General features: G+C 40.0%; 2 protein-coding genes across 3 annotated transcripts in view; one reads left to right on the top strand and one right to left on the bottom strand.

Annotated features, from left to right (window-relative positions):
* Positions 1–17,547, bottom strand: part of Eif2a (eukaryotic translation initiation factor 2A) — a 30,773-nt gene extending 13,226 nt beyond the window's left edge. Inside the window, exons 1-6 of one of the 2 annotated variants that reach the window (XM_047564047.1) lie at positions 16,730–17,547; positions 9,173–9,242; positions 6,296–6,370; positions 3,387–3,505; positions 1,529–1,628; positions 1,119–1,201 (exon numbers count right to left, since the gene is read on the bottom strand). In XM_047564047.1, coding sequence (XP_047420003.1) covers positions 1,119–1,201; positions 1,529–1,628; positions 3,387–3,505; positions 6,296–6,370; positions 9,173–9,242; positions 16,730–16,757 — 475 coding nt within the window. In that variant the 5' untranslated portion in view covers positions 16,758–17,547. Of the gene's footprint in view, positions 1–1,118; positions 1,202–1,528; positions 1,629–3,386; positions 3,506–6,295; positions 6,371–9,172; positions 9,243–16,235; positions 16,657–16,729 lie in introns of those variants that run through there. The other variant, XM_047564046.1, reaches the window with a different exon arrangement.
* Serp1 (stress associated endoplasmic reticulum protein 1) lies at positions 17,014–20,602 on the top strand. Its single transcript, XM_047564048.1, has 3 exons — positions 17,014–17,471; positions 17,543–17,618; positions 18,629–20,602. Exons 1-3 carry the CDS (start codon positions 17,388–17,390, stop codon positions 18,667–18,669), a joined length of 201 nt encoding a protein of 66 aa, XP_047420004.1. The 5' UTR covers positions 17,014–17,387; the 3' UTR covers positions 18,670–20,602.
* Positions 20,603–21,633: the final 1,031 nt, after the last annotated feature.

Raw genomic sequence — 21,633 nt, 5'->3', positions numbered from 1 at the left:
AGAATAAGTTTGGCTAATAAATAAGAACAGCAGGAAAAAAATGAGAACATCACCAGCTTGCAACCACGGATCTAGGTACTAAACACAAATGTCAGCTAATCCCATAAAAATAGACAATCAAACATTACTTGATAAAAGAACACCAACGCACGATGAACTCTACCCTTGCCACCAAAAGACCTTTAAATCCAAAAGGCAATTTACAGTGGACACATGAATATATAAACTATACCATGAGATATAAAAGCAAAATTCAAACTACAGGAAAATACATAAGACAAATAACTCTGATTTTTCCTTCTCTCTCTTTTCCAGTACTGGGGATTGAACCCGGATGCTCTACCACTAAGCTGCTGAGGATGGGCCTAACTCGCAATCCTCCTGCCCCAGTCTCCTGATTAGTCGGGATCATAGGTTGCGCTACCACGCCCTGCCTAATCTTGTTTCTTAAATAGTAAATTACAAGAGGAAAAAAGATGTGATCAAGTATGGATTAAAAGAAACTTAAGATATATCAATTAACTACAATATGTGGTAACTTACTTAGGTCCTGAGTTTTAAAAGAATCACATTTGCAGTTGTTGGAAATCTCAATTCTGAAACAGCATTTCATGATTGGTGTAAGAGTACTGTGGCTGAGGTTTAGAAATTAAGGGTCCTAACCTTCAGAGATAAATAGTAGAATTTTTACTGATAAAATGATACGATGTCTACAGTCTGTTTTAGCTTAGAGATGACAGTTGGACAGATGTATGTCTGGCTGTAGGCTGACGGTTACTGGGGCTAGGTGTCCATTTTTGTGTTTGAAATTCTATACAATAAGACATTTTAAAAATTAGGGTCACAGAATTTCAACAGCAATTAAGCTCAGCAAGAGATACTCTAATCTCTTAATTTAACACCAATTATCAAATAATAAAAAGTTATAAAATAAAATTTTTGTGTTATTGAATTTCATTGGCATTTAAACTTATAAAGAATTATGCAAGTGGATATAATAGCAATTATTGATTAGCAAATTAGTAGTGTTTAAGAGAACCCTTTGATGCCATATAAGATAATGAAAATGTCATACATTTAAAGTAAATAATAAAATTATTTCATAAATCTTTCCATACCAAAATTGTTGTTTTCAAAGAAGTGAACTTCATTGTTAACATTTCGGGCACAAATAATTTCATCTTCTGACCAGGATGGACACCTATGTCAAAATAAAAACAAAATTAGAGGACAACATTATGTTGCCATGTTATGTCTGTGGCACTGTTCACTAGTTAAGGGAAAATACCCATCATGTCAATTACTAAGAGTCTTATTAAACAATGTATGTACAGGAAAGTATTGTTCCTTTCCTTTTAAAGATAAAATAAAGAGCACATTTTTACTCTTTTATTTTCTTACATTCAAAATCCTTAAAAGACCTATATTTTGTTCTAAGTATTTTCCAAATCAATATCAGGGAAACAAATATTACACCAGGATATTTAAAATATTATGTAAATAATTAGTACTTTAAAGCATTTATTACCAGTTTTGCATTTTTTTCTGTATGAAAGATTTCAAACATGTGCCAGTGTTCACATCGTAAAGCTGTAGGTTAGGTAATCCAGCCGTGCCATCTTTAGAAGCTGCAATAAAAACAAAAAAGAAAAAGTCTGCAGTAATTGTCTCCTAACAGCTGTAAAAAAATTTCATACTTAGAAAAAAATTGAACAGGAATATGAAGATCAAATTAAAACCTTTCCTTAAATCAACTTTCTAGTTTATCTCTCGGAGTTAATCACTCATTCCCCAAACAACGGCAATGCAGTGACAGCTGTTCAGCAAAGCCCAGCCCCTCTGGTAAAATCCTTACTGTAGGTCTTAGAATACTTGAGACTTCTCACTTATTAGGTTTGAAATGGATTTCTGTTAAACAGATGGATTAAATCATGAAAGTTTGAGTTATGAAAAAAAGTTACATAGAATCATTCATGAGTCTTAATTTCCCTTTTACTTACTTGGAACAATAAGATTCATGAGAGAGTCTTTTTTTTTTTTTTTTTTTTTTTTTTTTTGGTGGTGGGCTAGCGATTGAACCCAGGGTCTTGTGCATGCTAGGCAAGCACTCTACCAACTGAGCTAAAACCCAAGGCCCAAGTTGATGACTCTTAAAAGAACAACAACCCAACTATTGTTACTTATTTGTAAAATGACATTGACATTATTAGAAAATGTTTCTTAATATAAGCCCCTATACCAGTTTTCAATACTTATTACTAATTTTTAAAGCACAGTTTTATATAAAATGTTCATATAATACTTTATCATAAGATATCTAAATGTGTTAGAAAATAGCACACCATTTCCAACTGGCATATAACACCCACCTCTTAGATTTTATGTCTATGGTGCTTCCTTTCACTTAGGATATTCATTGTTTATTACCATTGCTAATCTTCAAGGATCTAGTTCTCTAGTCAGCACTTATTTTCTTTTTAAATTTTCTCTTGAACTTTTCCTCTATCTCATGACACATCTTTCTGCTAACTTACTATATACAGTAGTTCCCCCTTATCTATTGTTTCAGTCTCTAAGGTCTCAGTTATCTGTAGTCAGCCAAGGGTCAAAATTATTAAGTGGAAAATTCCAGAAATAAACAGTTCATGAGTTTCGAATTGAGTGCCATCCTGACTAGCATAATGAGAGGCGCCAGCCCGCTCTGTCCAACTCGGGACATGCGTCACCCAGGTGCCTAGGGTGCTCACACCATAGCCATGCTACCCACCCACGGGTCACTCAGGACCCGTCCTGGCTGCCACAGTGACCACTGGAGCACACAGCACTGGAGTTCAAGGAACGATGTACTGACACATTAATGGCTGAGACCACAAACACAGCAATGCTGAAATGTGGGTATGCACATACAGCACTTCCTTTAAGTGAGAAGCTGGAGAGTTCCCAACTACTTAATGTGAGTCAGAAGAAACACTGTGTGCTTCAGGCACTAAGATCTCCAGTACGAACAAACCTTCCATCCATGAAATTGTGAAAAAGAGAGAAAGTCATGTTAATTTTGCTGTCATACCTCAAACTATAAGAGTCATAACCTCGATGCATGATCAGTGCCTAGTTAGAGGGAAAAGGCGTTCGGTGCAAAGATGAAGTACTATCTGCAGTTTCAGGCACCCTGTGGATAAGCGGAGTGACCTTACCTTAAAATTACTTTCAGTGTGTTGTGTTGGGAGAAGAAGACATTACTTGTTGATTACAAATACAAACAACACTTATAAACAACACGTACTACTATATAGGCAAACACTATCTTATAAGACTATAAGTCTCTATTTTTTCCACTAGATTTAATTGTTCCTGCCAGAATAGATATACAATGGGAAAATACTTACTAGTGTAAGGCTGCCATGTTGCCAGAACAGTGTTTTTTGGTGAGAATTCAAGGCAAACTGTCTTTGGGAGGTCGAAGGAATGCAGTAGTCCCTTGTTAGTGATACTGATAATATTTACTCTGGTTTCAAGAGAAATTACATCAGCAATGAATACCATTTTATGATATTTTTTAATAGCCATCACTAACCAAAACATTCATACCTCTTTTCAAATACACATCACTTCAAAATGTTTATTTTTCATAAAAATCAATTTTCACTTAATTCTAGAAAATATCTAAGAAATACCTTAATTTAAAAAAAAGGACATTTTACAAAAAAAGCCCCTAAGGCAGGCTAATGTTGGGAAATAATATAGAATTAGCAGAAAGATAAAAGATGATTTTATTTCTGAAAAGGAAACAAGTCCTGTAGGTAAACACAGAGTAAGCTGCAGACAAAAAAAGATGGGAAAAAAAAAAGAAGAGAAAAAGCTAAGCCCAGAGAAGCCAAGGTATTTCACACTAGGAGGAGAGGCGCACGGACTAGCGGAGAAAGTGTACTGTCTTCCTCTGAGTGGGTGGAAGCCAGAGCTGCTAGGGAAGTCTGTCTATCAACATGGCAAAGTAGTCTCCAAAGACATGCGAATCATGACAAAAATGATGATAACCATATAATAAAAGTAGTTCCACATTTAATCCTCACAACAGTCTCATCAATTCTATTTTTAAAATGGTTTAGTTTAGACTTAAAAAAAAAAAAAAAATCAGCAGGGCACGGTGGTGCATGCCTGTAATCCCAGTGGCTCAGGAGGCTGAGGCAGGGATCTCAAGTTCAAAGTCAGCCTCAGCAGCAAGGCCCTAAGCAACTCATCGACACTCTTGTCTCTAAAACAAATATAAAAAGGGCTGTGGATGTAGCTCAGTGGTTAAGCACCCCTGGGTTCAATCCCCAATACAAAAAAAATCAAACTGATGATTTGTGCAAGATCATACTACTGATAAATGTCAGAGCCAAGCTTCTGAAATAGTTCGGCTGACTTTTCTGTTCATTAATTTTTAGAGTTAAAAAAAAAAAAAAAAAAAAAGATATTCCATTTTATTCCAGAAATTGCTGAAAGTAACTTTGTTCTACTCTGGTTTGAAGAAGACACAAAGGTTAGAATAAGCAGTAACTGGTAAGAATGAAAGATTATGGCATACTGTTTACACACACAATTCTTTGTAAATTACATATTTTTAAATGACAAGAGAATATGTAACAAGAAATTCCACCATTATGTAAAACTACCAAGCTCCTATTTAAAAATATGGAAAAAATAAACATAAAAATGACATAAAGTTTTTTTTGTTTTTCCCATTTATTTATTTATTTGGTACCAGGGATTGAACCCAGGGACACTGAGCCACTGAGCCACATCCCTAGCCCTTTTTTTTGTATTTTATTAAAGACAGGGTCCCGCTAAGTTGCTTAGGACCTCACCAAGTTGCTGAGGCTGGCTTTGAACTTGTGATCCTCCTGCCTCAGTCTCCTAAGCCTCTGGGATTATCTACCATCTCACTCAGCCTCTTGTTTTTACTTGTTGACAGCTTTTAACCGTCATTCCGAGTTTAGTGAAAGGTTTCTTTTGAAAATTCTATTTAAGGAAAAATCAGTTACAGATGAATAGATAAAGAAAATGTGTTACATATACACAATGGAATATTACTCAGCCATAAAGAAGAATGAAATTATGGTATTTACTGGTAAATGGATGGAATTGGAGACTATCATACTAAGTGAAATAAACCAATCCCCAAAGAAACAAAGGTCAAAAGTTCTCTCTGATATGCGGATGCTAACACACAATAAGGGTTGGGGAGGGAAGAATAGAAGTACTTTGGATTAGACAAAGGGGAATGATATGTGAATGATGACTCACAATAGGGGGTTGGTTCCCTGGAGTGGAGAGCCAGGAAGGGAGAGGAGATGGGAATGGGAAAGACAGTAGAATGAATCAGACATCACTTTCCTACATTCCAACATGAATGCATGAACAGTGTAACTCCACATCCTATTCAACCACAAGAATGGGAAGTTACATTCCAAATAGGTATAATATGTCAAAGTACGTTCTACTAACATGTATAACTAAAAAGAACAAACAAAAAAATTTAAAAACCTAATGGTTTATACATGGTTAAACAACAAAAATAATTTACACAAAGCAACAAATACTTGAGCATATTCCTGATCTGTGAGACAAAAATGTAGTGACTTTTAGAAAATTAAAAAGGACTGATTTTATAAGTAAAATATGAACATTTAATTATGGTTTTGTAAGACCAATCTTGTGATTTGGTAGTTTATGTACTACAGATTATACTAAATATTCTTTTAAGTGATTAATATGCTTTAATATGTAATAGGACTAATAGTTATGTTAACTGCAGTTAATTTAACATCAAAGATGAAGTTTATCTAAATCTAAAATAAACAAGCAAAGATAATTATTCTGTCAGTGTAGAACTTAAGAAACGCTAACCAATAACTAGAACTCTATTTAAAATAATTTCTCATTTCTTTTTTTTTAAACTTTATTTTTATATGGTGCTGAGGATCGAACCCAGTGACTCATACGTAAGAGGCAAGTGCTCCACCACTGAGCCACAGCCCCAGCCCGACTTCTCAGATCTTTAGTATTGAATCCATCATTTTTTTCACATGCTAATTTTTAATTCTAAGTAACTAGATAAGTAAGTTAGGCTAAATTTGCAGTGTGGCGTATATATAGGAAAACCTTTGAAGGTGTTCAAAGTTGTCTTACTGCATCATGACATCAGAAGATTGGCTTTATTAAGGACACCCAAACACATGTTATTCAAATCATGCCAGTTACATTTATACCCATTACACACATAAAACATGACGTTATATAAATGAACACTGACTTGTCTCCGTTGCCCCAGGCAAATAAGGTTCCATCCTTGCTAAAGGCATAGACTTTGCAATTTTTCCCAGATTCCCTGAAAACAACAAAAAGAGTCTAAATTAGTAAGCTTTGGTACTTTTCAAAAAATCCGATTATAAAGTGTATAATCTATTAATTTAAATATTAAAAATTTACATTTTATAAAATAATTCCAAAAGGCTTTATTCTGCCAAAAGCATTCTCTGAGAATTCAATGCCAACAACCACTGTTAAAGTAAACTGGAAATCAACCGCATACCAACAGGTGGATCTTGAAAGAGAAACAGAGCCCTTTTGGGTGAACCCACAAAAGGCAACTGAACACACAAACCCTGATCTTGGAAGGTGAAAGGATCTCACACAGAGGCTGCGGATATGCCCCAGACTACCTGCACAACAGAACAACAGAGGACACAGCATCCTGGGCTTGAAGGACAAAGGCTGTCCATCAGCTTTTCCAGTACAGAGACAGGCTGTATAATAAGAGGATCTTCACATGTAACAAAGGAAGCAGGATTCTGGACTGTATCTGTGGAAATTCAGTTACCTGGCAACGTTCTATCAAATAATCCAAATTTTAAGTACCGTATCTCTCTACCAGAGATGACCACTGTGAATACATCTCCTAGCAATAGGGAAGACCCGAACTGAAATGTGTATTTGTGTACACTTAAAGTGGACATTATCTTTACAATGACTTATCAAAAATGACATCTGTGCTTCTGCAAACCAATAATGGTAGCTAACACTCAATTTATAGTTAATGAAACTTTTTATAAAAAAATTTTTCCCATATAAACAGCCATGAGCAAGATGTCCCTGTTCTATATTTGTGCAACTCACTTCCAAACCTGAAGACAGAATTTTATAATTGTCCTTATTAAATTCCTCACAGGTTTTGGTCTAATATTCTAGCCTACTAAAATTTACTTACAATTTGGTTTGCTCTTTTAAAATATTAGTCATTTCTTACAAATTCATGTAAAGTGAAAGTTAAAAGCATTCTTTCTAAGTGAGCATCTGAATCATTTATAAGAATGTTGAATGGAGAGCTGGGGCCGTGGCTCAGTGGTAGAGCACCTGCCCAGCACATGCGAGGCCCTGGGGTTCGACCCTCAGCACCACATAAAAATAAGTAAATAAGTAATATAAAGGTATTGTGTCCATCTACAACAACAACAAATAATCATTAAGAAAAAGAATGTTGAATGGAGCTAGACATGGTGGTGCACACCTATAATCCCAGTGCCGTGGGAGGCCAAGACTGGAGCATTGTATGTTCAAGGCCAGTCTCAGCAACTTAGCAAGACCCTGTATCAAAATAGAAAATAAAAAGGGCCGGGGATGTGGCTCAGTGGTTAAGTGCACCTGGGTTCAATCCTTGATACCAAAAAAAAAAAAAAAAAGAAGCTTTCTTTATCAATTATTTGGTTATTCTGAAATTCAGCTTGTACAGAAAAGGCAAGTTAAATGCCTGATTCCTGATTCCTTATTTCAGTCTTCAAAGGGATGAGCAAGGACTTAATCAACCACCAATGCTAATGAATAAGGTTTAGGAGGGGTTTTTAAAGTTATTTAAATACTTAACCTGTTTTATTCTTTTAGTTATAATTTTTAACACTCAAACTGTTCCATCTGGGGTTGGAGTTAAACCCCTTCCTTCCTAATGACTCCTATGACCCTTTCACAAACCTCAGTGGTCTTCACTGCCCCCTTGCTTTCTGACACAAGATGTTCCTACCTCAACTGTACAGTTTCTGCTCTAGACCTAGGGTTGACCAGTCCTCCAAGGAACTGATTCCACTTAGAGAGGGATGGTATCTGGAAGGCACCGTCTGTGAGGCAGGGGTATTCACTGCTCTTGGGTCATTATGCTTCTCCGACTCTTCAATGGAAAGAACTAGGAAATACAAATGTTTTCATAAAAATGTACGAGTTCATATGCACATATGCAACTCCCTTTCTTCACACTCAGGCTAAAAATCTTGGTTCCTACTAACATTGATATAATTAATCATTTACTTTATCCTGTAGATTGAAATGACAACATCTGGGGGCTGGGGATGTGGCTCAGTTGGTGGAGCCCTTGCCTAGCAAACTCTGGGCTTGATCCTTAGCACCACAAAAAAAAAAAAATCTTCAAAAGGTATCTATTTTCAGTTAACAATAAAATACTGACTGCATTTAAGAACTTTGCAGGACTTCACATGGTTATACCACCAACTTGATACAGAGCTAGGTCACTTGTTTCAGTTTTCCGCCTTATTTAATTTTATTATTTAAAATAATTACACGGTTCAAAGACAAAACTAGATATACCAAAGTCCATTCACAGATACATCTCCAGCATCCTGTAACTCTTTCCCTCTCAAAGAAAATCATTTTAATTAGTTTTTGGTTTACCCTTCCATTGTTTCTTTTGGGGATAAATATATCTCTTTAGTTACATATTAGACACATATATTTTATTTTATTCCTTTTTTAAATACCATTTTCATTCTCTAAATTCATGAAGATTACTGGTAGTAGTTGGACTATCATAGTTGCCAGTTTTTCTCCTTCTCCAAGATAAAACTCTGGTTCCAAACTAAAGGCTTGACTCGATTACACAGAGCATCTGTACTTTTCCTTACTATCGTTCCCCGCCTCCTAAACAGGCTGACACAATTACTTTCAAATCTGAAGACCATGTTACCTGATAAAGAATGTGTACACTTTCCATCTTCTGTTAATATTACACAGTATGTTCCAAGAAACTAGCTTGTCTGTTCTCTTTCTTGTTGAAAATACTACAACAAAACCCATTTACAATCAACTGTATGCTCCCTATAACATCACTCAATACAATAAAACATACCTTGGAAACACTGTGCTTTCTGTAAAATGCGGTGGTCCATTCACCATGTACAGCCCTTCTGATCCTCGGACTAAAGAAAAACATGGAAAAAACCATCATTACCCTTTGATAAAAAAGGATAAGTTATATTTGTAAATGTTTTTGAAAACAAAAGTTTTCAAAATATTAAGGAAATCATTAAACACCTCACTGTACCATGGAGTGTTAGCATTAAAAGGGTACACATTCTTACACAAACCACCGAACTTCTGAGAAATAAACAGGTAACTTTTACAAACAGAAACTTGACAGCGTTCACTGCCATCAGCAAGACAGGCAGTTGTGGTGCACTGAAAAGGCACTCGTCAGAGGCGGACAGATGCGTGACAGCGGAGGAGCATGGGATGCATCACTCTCTCAGTCTCTCTTAATCTGTAAAATAGAAATACTGGAACACGGGAGAGCTGCATGCTTTATAACAAAGTACAGCACATACTTAAAGTTCTCAGAAACATAAGGTACCGTTCATCAACTTATGGTTTCTCAAATTAGGAGAACAAGTAGAATGAGACACTCATTCACTCACCTCCCAGTAACAGTAATATTCTAAAGAGTTAAATGGGAACAAAGTTCAAGGTTAAGTAAGCAAATGAAACATTTAGAGCACTAACTAAACTTTTCTAAAGGCTGAATTGGATGCATCTAAAGCCGACTCAAATAGATTGATCCATTCAACGAATGTTTACTAGAAGAACATACCCGTCCCAGGCTGTATGCTGAGCACTGGAGACACAAGAGGGAGGAAAACCAGTCCGTGCCTGACTTCACGGAACTTCGCCTGCAGCAAGCAAACAATACAGAGTTGCAAGACCGCACTAAGCACCACAAGGAAACTTTGGTACCGCAGAGTGTACAACACGGAGCTCTGACCCCAAATCAGAAGATAGGGAGAGTGTCCTTGAGTGACTTGTAAGCCAAAACCTAATGGATGAGCAGCAGTTAACAAGTAGAGCACCTCCATGCAAGAGAAAGGGCAGTGCATCACAGGAAGGGAAGGGGCAGCAGAAGGCAGGGCTCAGACCCAAGGAGGACGCAGGCCTGAGGCAACGGCTGCATCATAAGAATGCTGGGAAACCAAAAGGAAAAAAAAAAAAGGAGGCAGGGAAACCTCCAGAGTGTTTTAGGTGGATCATGAAAACAAGATTTGCATTTTGAAAAGGTCAACCTGGTACACTGCAGAAAGTGAACAGGAAAGGATTAAGAGTGGACTGGACAGGAGAAACTGTTTTAGATGCTTCTGTAGCAGGGGCTGGGGAGACAGCTCAGTCGGTAGAGTGCTTGCCTTGTAAGCACAAGGCCCTGGGTTCGATCCCCAGCACCCCCCCCAAAAAAAAAAAATGCTTCTGTAGCAGCCCCACATGAGATCAGGGATCTCTAGACCCTGGAGGGGCAGTACATGACAAGTGGTATGCAATATTTAGGAGAAAAAAACTAGCAGGACTTGGGAACAAGTTGGTATTTTAACTAGAATCCTTCCTAGCAGCAGCAGTATAACAGCTGAAGAAAAGAAGGTTGCCGAGTCCTCTGGCTGCCACTCATCCAGCCATTCAGACGCCTCCCACCCTTCTGTGGTTACTGGGAAAGCAGCAAAGTTGGTAGACTTGAGGCTCTAGTTCTGATTCCTATTGCCTTCCCCTTCTCAAGAAGAGCCAAAGCAGTTATCAGAAAGCTAGTATTCTCCCTAGTGATTAACTATCTCCAATTTCAGGGATCCAACAGTCCCAAAGCCTACTAACGAACAAGACAAAACCTGTGTCTTCCCAGAGCTCCCCGTGTAGTGGAGGGATGGTAAACTGGTAACACACGCAGAACCAAACAATGACGCCATCAAGCACAGATCTGGATGCCCTACTTCTTCACGCACGGAACTCGACTGGGCAGTGTTCCTCTGCGAGTGGTCTGCCCTAGAGCAGAATGGAGCCTAACAAGGCATCTCTACACTGCAGAACCCAGACTCCCCACACCACGGTTTATGAGACCCTGTGATGTGGCCCCTGCACAGCTCTACTGTGTGCTCAGCACTGGGGATTAAAAATAAGTAAGAAAGACAGCAAGGTGGCGCACGCCTGTGACCCCAGCTTCTCAGGAGGCTGAGGCAGCAGGAGGGGTTCAAAGCCAGTGAGACCCTGTCTCTAAATAAAATACAAAACGGGACTAGGGATGTGGCTTAGTGGTCAAGTGTCCCTGAGTTCAATCCCTGGTATCGCCCCCCCCAAAATAATAAATCAATAAATAAGAACCCATCACTGCCCTCAAGAGAGTGATTTAGAAAAAGCTTGGTCTCTTGATACAACTTTAAACACTGAAGATATTTACTCTAAAAATCTCTAATGACATTTGTAAAATATCTTGTGCCAAAAATATTTTCCTAACCTTAAGAACTATAAAATTGCTTTTTCTTCCTTCCTTCCTTTTATTTAATTTTTAAAACATTAAAACTTTTTAACCTTTTACTTCTAATTTTTTGGTGGTACTGGGAAATGAACACAGGGCCTTGCTCATGGTAAGCTAAGCACACTCTACCTTGCAGCTACATTCCCAGTCTAAAATGTTTAGTTCTGTAGCATTAAAATTCTCTCACCTGGGCTGGGGAGATAGCTCAGCTGGTAGAGTGCTTGCCTTGCAAGCACAAGGCCCTGAGTTCAATCCCCAGTACCGCAAAAAAAAAAATAAAAATTCTCTCACCATATGGGCAAAGAAGTGCTATTTCTCAACTCCAAATCAGTCATCTGTTGCAATATTTCATATGATACATTAGGATTAGAAGAGACTAGGCCATTCTTTTCTTAATACTATAAAGTTCTAACAAACATTTAGAAAATTAATCAAAGGTAAAACTTTCAAATTAGAAAGTTCATAATTATCAGATTACACCCTATTCCTATACTACATATAATTTTGCCAGCATAATGAGGGTCCTCTCACAAGTCATAGTGGAACCAAACACGTCAAGAGCTCTCTTTCAGAATTCACATGTGGGTCCAGGGTGCCTAAATGGCACACTGTCAGTGTAGACCCAGTGAACTGCCACGTAATCAGAAAATGCTCATGAAAACAAATCATGTTCTAAGGACCTAACTACTGGCACCAAGAACGCAGGCCTGAACAGACGGGCAAAGAGGACAAGGCCAAAAGCTTCTCCCCAGCTCATCTCAGCTTCCTGTGTTCTAGGGGTACTTAAAACTAGTAGTCATTTGATGATTTTGATGTCACATAGTGTTTACTTGGGGAAAATTCAAAGATTTTATTCATTACTAAAATGGCAGCGACAACCCAGAATTCATGAAGATTGTTTCTAGCTACAGCAGCGGGAAATCTGGGGCTGTTCAGGGCAAGCAGTAGGTTTCCCTTTTCTAAGATTTGTGTTTCAGACTTACATATCCCAAACTAAGACAAGGACAAAATCCCAACAGAGTAGTGAGAAAAACAAAAACACGTGAGCCGCATTTTCTTATAGACTATTAACCCAAGTCTTAGAAGGCAACACGTGACATTTTTAAAGCCAGTGTTTGAAAAGTGCCATGTCTTTCCCACTCAAGTAACTAAGTTTCATGTGGTCTCCGAATTTTGGTTTTGCTATGTTTCTGGAGAAGCAAAATCCTAAGTCAAATTAATCAACTGCTTTTCAACATTCATATGTTCACATTCTAAATAAAATCAGCTTTAAAAGCAAAAATCCAAAGATTATGTTTCTATAATTTTATTTACACAACATTCATGAAATGACAAAAGCATGGCGACAAAGGACAGGTCACCAACGTCAGGCATCAGTGCTGGAAGGAGGACCTGACTGTGAGGGTGCCACAGGAGCTCCTGCTGTGACAGAGCAGTTCTATATTCTGACAGTCGTGGTGGTTCCGATCTACACGTGATGAGATTTCTCAGTACTACACACACACACCATCTGAACAAGGAGTGTCGTTTAAAGACTAGTACCGTACCAGGGTCAAATTCCTGGGTTTGATATACACTAGTTATACAAGCTATCATTGGAGAAAGCAGGGTGAAAGGTACATAGAACTCTCTACTGTTGTTGCAACTTCTCTGAGTCTTAAATTACATAAAAATCTAAAAAACTTTAAAAAATGCAACATCATTTTGGTAATACTGTGTTTATAATACAGCAAAAAATCAAACCAAATGAAAGTTTAAGTTTTTCAATATTTCCCAAGAACGATTTTGCTCAGAAATACAGGATAAAAATGTAGAGCTATGAATCAATTACTGAAAAGACCAAGATTTTTGTACCAAGGTAAAAACATATCCTATGAGACAACAACACAAACCAAAGCTACTACAAAGTTGATGATGTGGGTCTCCCATCAAACTAGACATTTTCTTGCACAAAGTACTTCACAGGTGAATTCATAATAAAAATCATATTGGGTTATTATAGTTTTGTTCATACATATAAACCATTTAAAACAACTACTTTATTTCATATCTTGCCATATTGAAGCCTAACATTTTGAACCTATAAGAAACTTTATTAAATAACCAGTTTGTACAAGTTCCTCATAAAAATGTGAATAAATGGATTCACAAAGTTTACTAGGAAAAACAAAATCAAGTTCATAGGAGAACATAAGCTGTTTTACAAGTTAATAAAAGCAAAAATAAATATGGATGTAAAACAAACTTTTCCATAACTGCAACAAGTTTTTTCTACACATAACTTTCTAATAAAGAATCAATTTGAATTAGTAGTGTCTGAATGTGAAACAGTGAATAGAACGTGAAATTAGCTTAAGACAGTATTTTCACACTTGATGTGATCTCTTGTTTTTGATAATTTATTTCAAGTAAAAGAGAATCGGTAAACATAGAAAGGGATAGTTCTAAAACAATAAACTGTTGACACAGTAACTGTTTAAAAAACAATAATTACAACAATTACAGTATCTACATAATCTTTCCTAAACCTACCAGTTTTCTTAGAGACTCACACAATTTATTACTCTAGGCCTGAGTTAGAATTAGAAAAACACTGGGTTTTAACAAGCAGGGGTCATATGTCAGGGATATGCAGATCTTTAAAATATACTTTTCCCAACCCTTTTATTTGCTGAACTACATATCAATTTAGGAAAATGACTCAGTTTTAAGTAAATTATTTCAATGACCTCCTCTAGGCAAGCTGCTCAGACATCATGAATTTCTTGTAAAGGAAGTTGTCATCTTACATACCCACTACCAAGCTCCTCTTTTGTGGGACACACTAATGCAAGTGAGCATACAATTTGTTCCTGACCTTCTGATTAAAAGCTGACTGATAAAAAGATGAGCAAGAGACAAGTCAAAGACCGCAGCCTTTTGACTTTGCTGGGACCAATAGCAAAAATACTGTCTTTCCTTTGGAGGTGCTGAGTTGGCTGATGTTAGCCTGAGAACAAACTGAATCAAGAAGGAAGACACGGTCTATGGATGAAGACAGATTTTTGGAGTCATGGGACTAACTGAATCCAGTAAAATGGAAGCTATTAGGTTCTATGGGTTTTTAAATTTTCCCTTTCTCACCTTTTTTTTTTTTTTTTTTTTTTTTTTGCTTTACATCATTTCCAACTAAAAATTGTGACTAACGAAATATCCTAGATAACCTCCAAATTATTCACAGTTCTCACATTCATGAATCTAATTTAACAAAAGATTCTGGAAGCAAAAAAATCTATTATTAAATGAAATACCAAAACTGAGAATGTTTACAGTATTAAACAGTGTGTTTCAGTGACAGAAAATGCAATACGGAGTGGAATGATGCATGTACAATCCTAATCCAGCCCATCTGCAGCATGAATCTGATGAAGTAATCCCTCTGCCTCCAAGAATATGAGCATATGAGGCAAAATGAATAGATAACCTCTAAGTTCTTCCAAAGTCCTTGAGTATTGTAAGAAAACTGTCATTCTTTATTAATTTGACAAGAAAGGAGCTCCCCTTCATTAATCAAGAAATAAAGGAGCAACCCTTCATTTAGAGTGCCTATTGCTTATCAGGTTATGTACTAGGTACTGAGAAGGCAGGGATAATTAATACCCTGCCCTTGACATCAAGAAGCTAAGAGTCTAGCACAACTAGGTAATTATACTATGTGAAAAGTGGAAAAGAAAAAATTTAAGTGCACATGGAATACAAAAATGGCCCAGGGAGTGACTATTTGGGAAAAGCGAGAAAAGCCTTCACAGACCAGTGATATCTGAAATTAATTTTAACAGAAGAAAAGGTTTGCCAAATTAACAAAAGAACAGCATAGTTCTAAGCTATTCTGGGGTTCTGAAGGGATTTTAAAAGCAATTCAGTATTGGTGGAAGACAAAATAAGATACAATAGCAAGGAAATAATGTCAAGTGCTGTTCCGAGGTTACAAAGGGAAATCATATGTTGTGCTAAATGGAATTTACATTGTAAGAGGTAAGGAACCACTTTTCAGATTTTTAAATCTACTAACTTTTAATTAGAATTCAAATAGTCATTTAATATACAAAAATTGTTCAAAGTTAGTTTTGTGAAGCTAGAGAAACCATTTAATTATATGATCATGCCATTTAAATATTCTCAGCGTAGCATTTTATCTATTAGACTATGGTCAGCATTTGGTAAATGAGTGAATGAACTGAGGTACTCCACTGAACAGGAGTGGGCATGAATCTTAAAATATAGAATGGCAATAAATGCAAAAGTTGTTTTTTTTTTTTTTTCCCTTTTTGGTACCGGGGATTAGGCCGAGGAGCACTCTACCACTGAGCCACATCCTCATTTCTTTTTCTTTTTTATTTTGATACAGTGTCTTGCTAAGTTGCTGAAGCTGGCCTCCAACACGCAATCCTCTTTCCTCAGTCTCCTGAATCGCTGGGATTATGTGCACCATCGTGGTCGGTCGAGCAAAAGCGTTCTAAGGTTCCTTTCGGTTCGGGGAAATAGCCCCCTTCCTCAAGAGCACACTACCTTCTCTACGCGACTTCTCCTTTCCTCTCCAGGGTGACCATGACTTAAAGACGCCGTTCCCCTTCCCACTCCCTGTCCATACCGATGGAGTCTCCGGTCTTCCCCAGCACAGCCCAAAACTTCATCTTCAACACCGACAACTGTTTCAGCTTCGAAATCCCAGAGGCCGTCTAGCATTCTACTTCCCAAATGCTCACAACCGTCCCAATGTCCGCGCTGCCCTCGGCGACCACAGCGGACCCCATCGCTGGACCCCACATTCCCGAGCGCCCCTCTCCCGCCTCAGCCCAGACCGGCCGGGCAGGGAGCACGTAACCTGGAACTCCTTAAAGCTGCCCCGCACACCAGCAGAGCGCTCCCGCTCCCGCGGAGGACGGGCTGCTGGGAGGACGACGGTCCGCGGGACGGGGCCGCCGCCTCGCAGGCCTGATTCCGACTGCCCGCGGTGTGCCCAGGGGCCCGCGCGCCGCGAGGACAGACGGGTCGGAGCCCACGGCTCGCCGGGCAGTTCTCCAGAGCAAAGACACCGAAGGGAACCACTCCCAGGAAAGGAGTCCGCGCCGGTTCGGAACTCACCTGTCAACAGCGGCGTGGACGGCGCCATCTTGTCCCGGAAAAAGAAACCCGCGCGCCGGGGTGAGAGTTCACGAGGGCCGAACCCGGCCCCTACACGTCGGCCCAGGCGTGCAGACTGCCAGCGGGTGCTTCCGGGGCCGCCAGCGTCGGGGCCGACTCACTTCCGGCGGCGGAGCGCGCACGCGCAGCTCGGCGGCGCCTCGGGACTGAGCGTACGAGGCCCGGCCGCGCCTCCCTCTCCCGCGGGCGGAGCCGCACTTCCGCGGGGCGGAGCCCGCCCAGTGCTGACGTTGGCAGCCGAACCCGGAGTAGTTCGAGGCGGCGGGCTGCACCGTCCCGTTGTTGCGTCTGCTTCCTCTTTCTCTCCGCGCTCCCGGCGGCGGCCAGAGCGGCGGCGCGAGGACCCCCCTGCGGCCCGCTCCGTGCCCCCGCGCGCCCCGCCGGCCCGGCCCGCCCGCCCGACGCCGTCCGCCGGCGCCCGGCGCCCCGCCAGCCGCGCCCCGCGCCCGCCGCGCCCAGGCCCAGCGGCCGCCGCCGGCGCCTGTCCCGAGCGCCTCCTCGCCGCGGCGGCGCGGGCTCCGGGGGCCGAGCCTCTCAGCGGCCCGGCGGGCGAGCGAGCGCGGCCGAGGGCCGGCCGGCCGGGGGCGGCGCCGCGAAGATGGTGGCCAAGCAGCGGATCCGGATGGCCAACGAGAAGCACAGCAAGAACATCACGCAGCGCGGCAACGTCGCCAAGACCTCGGTAAGGGCGCCGGGCGCGGGGCGCGGGCGCGGGCGCGCGGGGCGGCCGCCTGAGACGGTTTCCTCTTGCAGAGAAACGCGCCCGAGGAGAAGGCGTCGGTCGGGCCCTGGCTGCTGGCGCTCTTCATCTTCGTCGTCTGCGGCTCGGGTAAGCGGCGGGCCCGCGCTCGGCGGCGCGCCACACGGCGCCCGGAGGCGGGAAGGGAGGCCGGGGCCGGGCGAGGATGGCTGCGAGGGCCGGGACCCAGGGCGAAGAAACCGAACCAGAACGCGGAACGTCGCGCCGCGTGTCCGCGCCTTCGCCCGGCACGCGCGACCTGCGCCCGGGTGCGGGCTCGCCCGGCCCGTCGAGGGCTGAGCTCAAGTCGGGAGGTTTACAAGAGCAAAGCTGGTCCGGAGCTTAGCTGCAGCGTGCGTGTGGGTCAGAGGAGCGTTTGACATATGGCAGGAAACTGTTACCAGAGCGCCTGCCCTGGAGTGGACACTGACCCCCCGGGTTGCAGAGTGTCTGTCCTCCTCCACTTCGCATCTCACGGTGCGCGCGTTCACGCTGGCAGACGGCCTTCTTTTCCACGATCTAGTGTCACGGACATCTCTGTGAACACTGCCTGTCTCCTAACCCACCAATTGGAAGCGTTCCTGATCAGTGGCCGAGAGCCAAGCAGTTTATGTAACCCAAAGATGATTGAATTTCAGCTTTGTGAGAATGAGGAAGCATGCGTGTATTATTGGCCATGCCTTTAAAGGATGCTTAGTTATTTAGAGATAAACTAATATTCTGTACTAGAAAAACCTGTTTACATTGGCTTTTTCAGTTCTTTCTAGAATGATTCCTTATGTGCAAGCCCTCTTGGACACAGCACATAAATTTTAGGGAAGCAAGGATTAAAAGAATAAGGAGTTGGGAATGTAGCTCAGTGGTAGACTACCTGCCTAGCATGTGGGAGACACTCAGTTCATTTCCTAGCACTGGAAAATAATTGTACTTTATGGGCATTTAACTTTTTTATTTGTTAAGATAGATAGTGAAGCTAGTTAGCTTTCCCAAATGATTATAAGAGTATCCTCAAATTCTTAACTACCTTAATAGATAATTTTACAGTTGCCAGGTATATTTTATTCAAAACTTGTTTTAACATTTGTTCTTTCTCTTCACAGCAATTTTCCAGATCATTCAGAGTATCAGGATGGGCATGTGAAGTCACTGACCTTAAGATGTTTCCATTCTCCTGTGAATTTTAACTTGAACTCATTCCTGATGTTTGATGTCCTGGTTAAAAACAATTCAGTAAAGCATCCTGCCTCAGAATGACTTTCATATCATCCGTCATGTGTCATTCCAAGGTTTTTTCACAAGTCATTCCAGGTTTTCTAGTTCATACCACAGTGCCTTGCAAAAAGCACCACATTAATAAAGCAATAAAATTTGATTGTTAAGCTACGGTAGTGGACCCTACTTAGTAAAGAGTAAGTTGTTTTAATGTGGTTGTTAAAACAGTATGCAGTATGAATAATTAGATTAAATCTGTGTAGACAGGGTCTAGATTTTGTTAACTCTAACATGTCAGTGTAGTTACATAATTTAAAATTTGGAATCGTAAGGTTTTTATATAGCTAGGCACTTTATTACTCTTGAATTGAAAGCACACTCCATTATAGGGTCATGTAACTGTCCTGTAATAAGGTGCTTATAAATGGAACACGGCCTAGTTTTACCAAAACCATTAGTACCTAAAATTTTTGAAAAGCTTCTGAATGCATAATATAAGCAGAGAAGCTTATATATAAGCCACATCTATTTTAATGATTTTATTTCTATTACACTACCTTGGATTTTGCATGAGTGAACATAACCTAAGATCCCATTTTTAGGAGGAAAAAAAAAAATTGGTTGAGCATTTTGTAACTCAGTCAGGTTTCACTAAAAGCTACCATGGTGGAGTGAAGTCAGGGAAGGTTTATGTCACATCGGTTTCACCAGGATTATTTTAATATAGCAAAGGGGTTTACTATGCTAGACAAATTTTAGGGGAAAATACTACTAGAAATGTGCACCATCAGGACAGACGCCGAGTGCAGTGTGCCCGAAGACATCTTAGCATATTCATAGCACTTCTTAATACCAAAAAAAGGCACATCAACTAAAAAGTCACACTTAAAGGTTTGAAAATGTGTTTTCTAGGTTTATAATTAAAATGCCCTTAGGATGGGTACTAGATATATCAGTCTAGCGTGGTATTTGAAATTAAATGGACTTTCTGGTAAGAATCAGTCTTTAGTCTTCCCTCATATGATTTTATAGGTTAGGATTGATCAGATCTTCTTCTAATAGTAAGGGTGAGGGTGATAAGGCAGATTTGGGTTTTCTAGTACTGTTGAAAACTGCAAGTCTTGGCTGTACTTAAGCCATAACTTGGTGCAAAAGCCTGAGCAGCGAGTGTGTACTGATGAATTGGTAGAAGGCTGCTTGTGTTCGCTTTGTTAATTGCCTCAGGATACCTCTTTTAAAATAAGCTGTTTTAAGAGGAACAGAAGGGAAATCTGCTACCTAATATATACACAGCGCGAACCTCACGTGGGACTTCCGACATACCCTCCTGTAGGGAGGAGAGTGGAGGAGACGAGTGGTTCTGAGCGTCTGGGAACTCCTCCCACAGGAAGGAGTCGGCCGGCCTTGGGCCAGCAGGTTTTTAACTGAACTGTTAACCTGCCTTTCTCACCCAGTAAACCAATCCCTGTACTTGTTTTTCTCTTTGAAACAAGTCTTGGTTACCTAATTCTATTTTATTGTAACTTTAAAAATGAAAGTTATTGCTCTAAATTCATAGCAGGTGCCTTACTCTTTGCTTCAATCAAATCATTCCATATCGGACTTGCCCTTGGTTTGCTATAGATAATTGGCTTTAAGGTGGTTTTTGTATTTGTTTTTTAATGTACAATGTTTTTAATTTGACTGTTAAATTACTGTAGCTGGCAATCATTTCACATGTGAAATTGCATTCCCTTTGTATTTCATGTGTAATTTGCCAATTGAGTGCATTTTATATTCAGGTTGGATTATGCATGTTTGGGTAAATGAAAGCTATGTCTATTTGATTTACCATTTAAAAATAAAGTTCCCTGAATATTTGATGCTTCTCTTCTAAAAGAAAATGATTTTACAGAGTTCTTACCTGAGCGTATTTTCTTACATTTAAATTAAAAGAATAATACCCAGAGGCACAGCTGTAAGGTTTGTAAGGAAGTGGGTAGCAAGAAAACATATGTAAGAAGTAAAACAAATTAAAAACTTTCTACTCAGGGTATGTTCCTTCGATTTGCCTAAGTTCGGTTCAAGGAAAAGTACTGATTCTTTGATCCCCTTTCTCGGTTCAGTTTCGTAGGTCATCCGATGTTGAGCACAGCACGAGAGCGAATGCTTCACTGAGTTGTCTCCCTTATCTAACTACTCTGATTTTAGCTTTGATATTTCAAGGATGTCAGTTAATTTATTGCATCTGTTGGATTATATATAATTTTGCTCAAACTAATTGGGCTTCCAAAATAAGATTCTCATTGTAACAAGATGCATGTACTGGGCTTTAACTCACATTAAAGAAATGTGTACCTGTACATTCGTTCACCTGCAGGGCCAGGTGAATGTACTGAGGTTACTGGAGTTCTGGTGCCCAGAGGACTAGCAGGCACAGCTGCACTATGGGGCTCAGTAGTCGATCCACTGACAAAACTCCCACGTGCTTTAGCATTTAAAAATCTAGAATATCAAATTCTTCATTTAGAAATTGTTCTTAGGTTCGATTTGACTTCACCTACCTTTTTAGGTGTTTTTTTAAAATTGTTTTTGATTCACACCATAGGAGTTGGCTTAAACAACAAATTCTGTCACTCCCTTGGGGCTTTTCCTGTCGAACATAGTTCCACTCTAAGACATTTGATGCTTTATTAGCAAGTGGAATTAGGACGTGTCCATATCCGGAAGAAATATTAAGAGCAGTTAAAGACTAAAAACTGAAAGGAAAAATTAACTGAGCTTTGATAATTCAAATTAAATTCATACATTTCACAGAAACAAAAAGGTAGAAAGGACATGGGGAATTTAGTCCAACTGCTTCAACTTACAAATGAAATATGCGTTTATTAGTGGATACTTAGTAACAAGCTAG

Source organism: Sciurus carolinensis, chromosome 9 (assembly GCF_902686445.1).
Source record: "Sciurus carolinensis chromosome 9, mSciCar1.2, whole genome shotgun sequence".
Lineage (NCBI taxonomy): Eukaryota > Metazoa > Chordata > Mammalia > Rodentia > Sciuridae > Sciurus > Sciurus carolinensis.
The sequence above is the reverse complement of the archived record's forward strand: the minus strand, read 5'-3'. Positions and strand labels throughout refer to the sequence as shown.

Bases quoted from the DNA above. Each gene is read 5' to 3' on its own strand.
- Serp1 (XM_047564048.1), top strand. From the start codon at position 17,388: ATGGTGGCCAAGCAGCGGATCCGGATGGCCAACGAGAAGCACAGCAAG. The intron at 17,472-17,542 runs GTAAGGGCGCCG...TTCCTCTTGCAG, and splicing joins GCAACGTCGCCAAGACCTCG to AGAAACGCGCCCGAGGAGAA. The intron at 17,619-18,628 runs GTAAGCGGCGGG...TTCTCTTCACAG, and splicing joins CTTCGTCGTCTGCGGCTCGG to CAATTTTCCAGATCATTCAG.